This window comes from Humulus lupulus, chromosome 7 (genome assembly GCF_963169125.1).
Source record: "Humulus lupulus chromosome 7, drHumLupu1.1, whole genome shotgun sequence".
Taxonomy (NCBI): Eukaryota; Viridiplantae; Streptophyta; class Magnoliopsida; order Rosales; family Cannabaceae; genus Humulus; species Humulus lupulus.
The window spans coordinates 27965745-27975097 of NC_084799.1; the positions used below are offsets into that span (position 1 = coordinate 27965745).

General features: G+C 36.2%; 1 protein-coding gene across 1 annotated transcript; it reads right to left on the minus strand.

The window, feature by feature from the left end:
• Positions 1–5171: 5171 nt before the first annotated feature.
• On the minus strand, positions 5172–9012 carry LOC133791047 (ACT domain-containing protein ACR9-like). The gene is made up of 6 exons (XM_062228930.1): positions 8737–9012; positions 7865–8083; positions 7625–7730; positions 6834–7185; positions 5754–6038; positions 5172–5603 (listed from the first exon to the last, which is right to left on the minus strand). The coding sequence occupies exons 1-6, from the start codon at positions 8888–8890 to the stop codon at positions 5454–5456; spliced, it is 1266 nt and encodes a 421-aa protein (XP_062084914.1). The 5' UTR covers positions 8891–9012; the 3' UTR covers positions 5172–5453.
• Between the last annotated feature and the right edge of the window lie 341 nt (positions 9013–9353).

Below are 9353 nucleotides of genomic sequence, written 5' to 3' on the forward strand. Positions count from 1 at the left end.
GAGCAACGCTATCCAACGCACGATGTGGAGTTGGCATCGGTGGTCTTCACATTAAAAATATGGCGCCACTATCTTTATGGAGAACGGTGTGAGATTTATACGGACCACAAGAGCTTAAAGTATTTCTTCACACAGAAATAGCTCAACATGAGGCAGCGCAGGTGGTTATAACTAGTAAAGGATTATGACTGAGAAATATTATACCACCCAGGAAAAGCAAATGTAGTTGCTGATGCGCTAAGCAGGAAGAGTTACAAAAATCTAGCAGCATTATCCGGAATAGAAAAGTCGTTTCAGCAAGAGCTAAACAATGCCAGAATAGAAGTAGTCATTGGTCAATTGGCTAACTTGTCCATCTAGTCAAGTTTGTTAGAAGATATACGGATCGGGCAAGGGCATGATGACACATTAGTATCTCTCATAGCTGCAATCAAAGAAGGCAAGGCCACATATTTTTCTATATTAGGACAGGGGTTCTTGAGATATAAGGGACGGGTGTGCGTGCCAAATGACCATGAGATTAAGATGAGGATTTTAGAAGAGGCACACACTACCCCATACTCAATTAGAGTATGTGTCCAAATACCTTATATGCCAGCAAGTAAAAGCAGAACATCAGCGACCTGCAGGCTTATTGCAACCGTTGAGTATTCCAGAATGGAAGTGGGAAGACATAGCCATGGACTTTGTGACAGGATTACCATGAACAAATAAGCAACACGACTCAGCTTGGGTAGTGGTAGATAGACTAACCAAGTCAGCTCACTTCCTGTCTGTCAAGACTACATACACAACAGACCAGTACGCAGACATCTATGTCCGAGAAATAGTACGACTACATGGAATCCCTAAGACCATAGTATCAGATAGAGGATCGATGTTTACATCGAGATTTTGGGGAAGCTTGCAACATGCCATGGGTACCAAGTTAAGTCTTAGTACGACATTTCATCCTCAGACCGACGGTCAGTCTGAGCGTACCATACATATTTTAGAAGATAAGTTGCGCGCTTGTCTACTATACTTCGGAGGATTGTGGAGTAAGTATTTGCCACTAATAGAGTTCTCCTACAACAATAGCTACCAGGCAAAGATCGATATGACACCCTATGAGTTACTTTATGGAAGGAATTGCTGATCACCGTTACATTGGGACAAGGTATGAGAAAGAAAACTTCTTGGACCCGAAGCTGTTAGAGAGGCTCAGGATGCAGTGGCGATGATTAGAAAGTGTATGCTCGTTGCTCAGAGTCGACAGAAAAGTTATGCAGATGCCAAGCGATGAGATGTGAAATTCAAAGTCGGAGATAAAGTCTTCTTAAAGATATCTCCTATGAAAGGTGTGAAGCGGTTTGGGAAGAGAGGCAAACTTAGTCCTCGGTTTATAGGTCCTTTTGAGATATTAGACAAGGTGGGAACAATTGCATATGGATTAGCCCTACCGCCAGCTCTAGCAGATAGCCATAATGTGTTTCACATCTCGATGTTGCGTAGATATGTGTCCGACCCATCTCACGTCCTCAAGTACGATACGATAGCACTCCAGAATAACTTGAGTTACGAGGATCAATCGGTTAGCATCCTAGATAGAGGGATGAAGGAATTACGGTCTAAGAGTATTCCGATAGTCAAGGTCCTATGGAGTAATAGTTCAGAACGGGAGACAACGTGGGAGTTGGAGGAAGACATCCTAGCACGGTATCCAGAATTGTTTGGTAAGTAAATTTCGGGGACGAAATTCTTTTAAGTAGGGGAGAATTGTAGTGTCTCAGAATTTTACTTAGCTAGATAGTAGTAGTAGTAGCTTGTAGTAAGTTAGTTTCCGTGGATATTGGTTCAAGCCGGGACTTAGTTGGAAACTCATAGCAATAGTTATGGATTTTAAAAGTTTAGCCTATAGTTTAAGAATATTAAATTATAACATAAGGTTTGATTAATATTGCTGATCCTAGAAATATTGTTTATTATAACTTAAGGTTTAGATAGCATTAATAAGATCGTGACACTTGTCACAAGCATGTTTATTAAGGATTTAAGTATTTTTGCTAAATAGTTTAATTAAAAGAAAGATCTAGAAGCTCTAGAACCTTTCAGAAACTTTTAGGATCACATTTTTACTCAGTCAAAGCGGTTTAGTCAATTCAAAATATGCTGAAAGAGTGCAAATACGTGTTTGATATATCAATGTATGTTGATATATCACAGCTATAGGGGCCGATATATCGCCTACGGGAGATACAGAAAACACGTCGACTTCGCACGAACAAAAGCACGATGGCTCGGGATATAGGTCCAGGCGATATATTGCCCAGGGTAGGCGATATATCGCCCCTGGGAGTCAATTTTTGAATCTTGAGGATTTAATTTTAAAAAACAACCTTAACCATTTTGACTTGCTCTTGAACGATTTTGACCGAGTTCTGGGCATCTGTTGAACGAAAATTCAAATCTTTTTCATTTTATATTCATTTATTTATTCAAATTAAAAGGGATTAGTTTCACTCCTTGAACTCTATAAATAGGACCTAGTACTCAACCATTTCACTCATCATTCAAGCATTGTTCAGAGCCTCCAAGCTGCTAAGTTTACTATAGAGAGAAACACTTGGGTTTTTGGGTTAAAAGCTTTTCCAATCTAAGCTTTTCTAAACACTTGGGAAGTAAGATATAGCATTATTTCAGTATCAATGTGTAGATCAAAGTCATAAGTTTATTCAAGGTATTCCTATCCTTAAGTTCAGTTTTTCATGGCTCTCTAGTTTTCTTTTATTTTCTTTTAGATCCTAACTCTTGTTTATGATTCTTGATTAGGTGTTTAAATTCTTTGAAACTTAAGATTTTCGGTAAGTTTTCACTTTGATGGTTTAGTTCTCTTTTCATCTTCTTTTCTTTAGAAACTTACGATTCTTGCTGTTGGTTTTAGGAGTGTTCCAAATTCTGTTATTGTCTCCATATCCCAGTTTTTTGTAAGGAAAATAGGTTAGATTATATGTGTTTATATGTTTATGTTATGGTATGATATGTGATATGATATATGTTGTAGTCCTTGGGCATATGACTTGCTTAGATAGCAAGCCCCAAGAATTTATGTTGTAGTCGCTTGGGCATATGACTTGCTTAGTTAGCAAGCCCCAATAATTTTTATCATTTTCGTGGTTTAAAGTTATGATTTACCCTACCTCGTTTTGGTAGACAGAGGACCTAGATGGGTTATCATATACTATAGTTGTGATCTAACCTATCTCGATTAGTAGACTAAGGACCTAGATAGTTTTATCACATACCACGTTAATGAGTTAATGGCCATTAATATTGTAGTCCTATATGATATATGTTTTTACGTCATATGTTTATAGTATATGATTTATGATATATGTTTGTAGTAGATTTTCCTTGCTGGGCATTAGACTCATTCCTTTCTTTTTAGATGGTGCAGGAAAACGAGCATGGAAGGCGGGAAGGATTCGTGGCAGCTTGGCATGTGTGTTGAGGATGAATGGACTACTGGAAGATCGAGAATGACGTTGTTTTAAGTCTTTTGATTTATGTCTTTATGTATTTTCCGCACTTAGTATTTAAACAATTGATTAAAGTTATGTTTTTGTTTTATGTACTAAACAATGGGTACCCATACCGTATTTTGTATTTCGTACAATATTTTGGGTTTTAAATAAAGTTATGCTATTTCCTATGTATGTATTTCGAAATAGTAGCTATATTAGTAGTTTTTAATGGTCTGAGGTCTTAGAATTAGTCGAGGCATTACACTTACCTATGCTGATCTATTGTGATAATAGTGTTGTTGTTTTCTTTGCCAAGAATAATAAGATTAGTGGTGCTTCGAAGCATATGGAGATCAAGTATCTTACTGTCAGAGACCTAGTCTAGAAAGTAGATGTTATTATAGAGAATTGCAAGACAGAATTGATGTTGGCAGATCCTCTAACCAAATGATTAAGTGTGTCATTGTTTAATAAATATGTTGTTGATATGGGCATTTTAGAATGCTTTGATCTTTTTGGTTAGTGGGAGTTTTCTTTTCTGTTTTTTTTATCCACCAGGAATTATGATTATTTGTAATTTCTTTATTGAACTTATGAACTACAAAGTTTGTTTTTTGGTTTCTTTTGATCAATGAATAATTATGCTTTCATTTATGTTTTGTTATATTCTCGAGAATGTTGAGTTGAAAACATGTAGTTCATAATATTGTCGTTGTCGTCATTTAAGTTTATTTGCTTAATGGCGTGAATATCATATTGTTTTATGCCCAGTTAATGATATAACACTGACTTATTTATTAAGCAGTGCTTTAGTTATTTCACTGGCTTATTTATTAGGCATCACGGTATCAGTGACATGAGGACCGATAAAGAGATTATGTTATATAACTTATCACATGTTGGACATAATCTCTTACCACACTACTAGACTTATTGACCATGTCGATTTAATACTTTGATATTTGTAATTATGAATGTTTTTTGTTGATTGGAAAGCAAATTGATAATTATAGTTCAATATCAAGGATTAAATTAGACCGGTTGTTTTAAATACTATCAAAGAACTATTGTTTTTAAAAATGGCCACTATATTTTTTCTTGTTACTCAACTCATGAGTTGTTTTTAAATAAAATTATTTTAATATATATATGTATTACAAAATTAATGTAGCCCAAGTGGGATAATGTTAGATATTTATTTGGTCTTACATTATTTATTCTCATGTTTTATAAAATATGAGTTGATAAATAGTTCTTTGCTAATCTAGCCTATTTAATTTGTTTATGGGCTCTACGAAGGTCTAGTCTAATTAAAGTAATATAAGTTAAGTCCCCTTCCTAACTCTATATATATATATATATGAATAATTTCATCGCTATTTTGTAGTCTGATAATCTGCTTATAGAGATCATAAGGCTTATAGAGATCATAAGGAGAAATGCTTAGTTGGTTAGTATTATATTATGTTTACTATATTATTTAATTGTTTATTATGTTCCAAGTTGTATGTAAAATTATTAATAAGATGTGTATGCTAAATTGAAAATTATAAGACTACCACCTTGTGTTTGGCCTTAGTGATAAATTCCATGCTTGTACTCATATGGCTCTTAGCCAATTGGAAATGAATTATCCTCGTTATTCAAAATAAAAAGAAAAATCTGTGCTTTTAATAGACAAGTGCTACTTTCATTTGAGACGTAGTTAAGCCAAACTGAGGCATGAATGCTATTTTCTTCCGTGGGTATTACAACATATACACTTGAGAAACTAGTAACTACATTACATAAATTACAGCCATGACCGAAAAAGCACACGAAGCATTAATGGTAGACAAGCATACATGCTCGTCTTACAGACGATAATGGTGAATAGATTCCTATAATGCGAGCCAAGTAATTAGATATCTAAATGGAAACTTATTCACCATCCAAATTACCCAAACTCACTCACCAGCCCATCAATGTTCTTCTAACTCTATCTACAATCTGATTCCTAGCCACCATGTTCGACAGTTGAAATCTACTACAGCTCTCGTCCAATAGAAAGCTATACACCTCCCATTCACGATCTGAGGCTGAATGCCTTCCGATTTCAGCCTGAAAACAAGATAGAGAAAGCGTTACAAACTTCAAAATTCCTGAACTTGTCTTTTCAGAAAGAGAAGAAAGCAATGAGCAACAAACAATCTGTACTATGTAACCAGTGAAAGTCTACTGGGGAGTTCCCAAAATATGTGTCTTACTTACCGAGAAAATGCAGATCCCACGAGATTTTAGAGCAAGTGTGACATCGTAGAAAACTCGAGGCCTACCCTTTCCAGATAGCTCAACTGGATTTGCAACCAAGAGTTCAGTATCTGGCCCTCTGTTCACAATGATCACCCGCAATGGATGAAGCATTTCCACTTTTAAGCGGGAACACAGAGCATTCTGTTTATCAAGATCCAAAATCTTTTTACCACCATTTTGCTGAATAAAAAGGTCTAAATCACAATAGCCATTAGTAGTTGGTGTGAATCGACCATAAGCTATCTGAAAATGAAAGAATAAAAAAAAAATTAACACATCAGCATACCTTACCATATTATTAGGAAATGAATGAATGAACTAGATATCTAAGATTTGGGAGCTGATTAGATCTACCACTAGAAAGATTGGGCCAGAAAGCAAACAATAAAGATGTATTCCAGTTGACCACATCTAAACCTGTTTTCTTCACTTTTATTCTATTGAATTACGTTGAAGTAATTCAATTACCATAATCTCATTATATATTGACCAATTGATTATATTTTGAGTGGAAAGGGACAATTTATGTATAATAATAATTTAAAAAAAAAAGGTTGGCATCTACATGTTGGAGGGCCAAGGAACTACTTGATATTAAAACATACAAAACGGCAGAAACTATGACAGTAAATAAACAGGTCTCTAATTTTATTAGTACAGGTGGTAGGTTGCTATTATACTTTTTTTTGGATTAACTTAGTAATTTATGTTGGACTCCTATTCTTTGGGATGTCGAAGCAGGTGACACTGCTGGTTCAAAATAAAAAGGCCGAATGGTGATACATGTCAGTCAATTCGTGACATCCTGATTCCCATAACTAATTGAAGAGGTGGGTGGTCACTTGAAGTCTTTGCATTGTATTTTGAATTTCTGTTAGTATTCTATCCTTTGAACTAAATAGGTGGGACACAATCCAACGAAGAGAAACTCGTCAACTTGAAAATAGCAGTTGTAGCCATTCCATACAGCTTGATATACATTAGAGGACAACTGAATTATCTAAACTATATTCTTTAAGAAACAAAGAGAATATTTACCTGAATACTGCAATCTTTCAAAGTTCGCATGATATCGTAGAGGAGCCCCTTGTGATCAGCACAATGAATTTGGAGTAATGTATGAGCTGGACTTAGTGAATTGTCCACTGTTACATTGGCATTCTTCAATTTAGTCATATCCGGGCTCAAGGCTTGAGAGTGGATTTCTTTATCTGATAATTCACATCTAAAAAGTTCTTCAGCTACAACAGGAGAAAGAGAAGAGATTCCTTGACGACGTTCACACTCTGGGCCTGCCAATTGAAGTTCACAGGTGATACACGATTCGCCCAATACAGCATGCAATTGCTCTAAAGTCTCATTCTGCCGGTCTTTAGTGTGTAGAAGGTCCCTGCAATGAGAATACAAGATACATCAGAAACAAGAAAGAAAATAAACCTTATAATTTTCCTAGGAAAACATTGTACTTCATCAAATGCACTTTGACATCAAATGAGTTTTACTTCAAATTGTTAAAATTTATAGGACTGATAGAAAAGTTCAGAAGATGATTTCAGAACAATATTTTACAAAAGCTGTCGTTTCTGGTCCATACTTACACGAGTTCCGTGATAAAACTTAATTTTTTGGTTCAGAAATCAACTTTGATATGCAAACCTTGAGAAAAAGTTCAAAACATTTGTTTTTGGGTTTGATCAGAGATGAACCACCTATTAAGTGGCAGGGGGGAAATGCGGGAAAGGTTGGTCAATTCCTTAAAATAGAGATGAAACCAGGCAGCCATAGCACATTCACGATTCATCTAGCATGAAAACAAAAGCAAAAATTACCGATTATCTGTTACAAAGAATAGGTCCAAGACTCTGTCATCTGGAGTTGTTGTTACTTTAACCCTTTGGATTGTAAGCTCAAGCTCGCATAGAACTTGTGTGACATCTAGAGAAAGCATAATGATATTAGGACTTGATAATTATGAACGACATATAGACTTTAAAAAATAAAAAGCCAGCAAAAAACTGTTTGTCATTCGAATCAAAGAAAAATGGGATTTATGGAGAAAAATTATTTACCATTTAATAATCCTCTCCGATCTACGCAAAAGAACTTCAATAGATAAACTGGAGAAATCGACGAAGACGTGGATGGTTCATTAAAATAAAAGGTGGGCAGGCACGAAGGGCATACTGATTGCATCCTGTTCTTCAAACTTGACCATTTCACAATGACTGAACTGGAATGAGGAACAACCCACAATACTATGTAGCACCATATGCCATCAGTCGAAATATCTGAACCAGTAATGTAATGAAAAGAAAAGAAAGCAGCGTCAGCGTAGGCAAAACGACTAAAGAAGTACAAACTTCTTTGTAGACTCTCATAAACCACAACAATTACCAAACACAGTTATCAGTCAATCACCAGAATTCTATTACATCCCTGTTTGGATGGATCCTAAGGTGAGAAGCAGTCAATAAAATGAAACTAAAATTACCCTATAGAAACCTTAGAACATAAATTCAAACTCAAAATTAACACATTTGATTGCATAGGATATCTTAGAGAAAAAAAAAAGGGTAAAAGATAAAGCACAAAAACCTCGATTCCTCATAACTCTCCATAAATTAATAATTTGAACCCCCATTGAAAAGCATAAAGTATCTAAGAACTTCGAAGAAACTACCAGAACCTAGAAACCCTTCTCTTTTTATCAGCGAATGAAATATTCAACTGATGGTTTTCAAGATTAAGTGCGAATTTATTATGGAATTTGCATGAATGAGGAAAATGACCATTATACATACATAAAGTAGAGCAAATAACCACATAATTAGAGTTGACAGAAATTAACAAAAATATCATTTATATATATTTTTCCAGGTGCGAACCGTAATAGAATGCAAAACATAAAAGAATTCTGTTTTGGTCGAATATAGATAGATACCTCCTTTGGTAATATGAAGGCCAAAATCGAGAATAATTCTGCAAATATCGCATCCAAGGCCGGTCTTGTCGGGGCAATTGACGGTGAGGATGTAGGGTTCTCCAGGGTTCTTCCCTTTCTGGATCAAAACGACGTCGTCGCTCGGCACTCCCATACCGAACCGAACACCGTCGAAATCGGAATGCCTCGGCAGTCGGCTCTGGCTGAAACTTGAGCTGACTGAGAGTTTAGGGGATGGAATGGAATGGAATGGGATGAGATGGAGTGGAGGTGGTTGAAGTTCCACCAGAATTGGAGAGAGAATAAAAAAATCGAAGGAAATGGATAATAAAAGGTAGACACTCGACAAGTGGGAGGCAAGCACTGCTGAGGTGGGGATAGGTAAGCCAATTGAATTGAGCTGGTTTGGTCTGACTCTGCTGCACCAAAATAGTGGGTACTGCAAAGCAGGGCAAATCCACGTCAGCTATTCTGTTGGTGTTGTTTTGCCACGTGCACCACCAGAGCCCACGTCAGCTAGCCTGTTGGTGTTGTTTTGCCACGTGCACCACCAGAGCCCACGTCAGCAATCCTGATGGTGTTGTTTTGCCACGTGCAACCCCAGACTTTATTCATTC

Bases quoted from the DNA above. Each gene is read 5' to 3' on its own strand.
- LOC133791047 (XM_062228930.1), bottom strand. From the start codon at position 8,890: ATGGGAGTGCCGAGCGACGACGTCGTTTTGATCCAGAAAGGGAAGAAC. The intron at 8,084-8,736 runs GTATCTATCTAT...TTACTGGTTCAG, and splicing joins CCTTCATATTACCAAAGGAG to ATATTTCGACTGATGGCATA. The intron at 7,186-7,624 runs GTAATTTTTGCT...TTCTCATTGCAG, and splicing joins TTCTTTGTAACAGATAATCG to GGACCTTCTACACACTAAAG.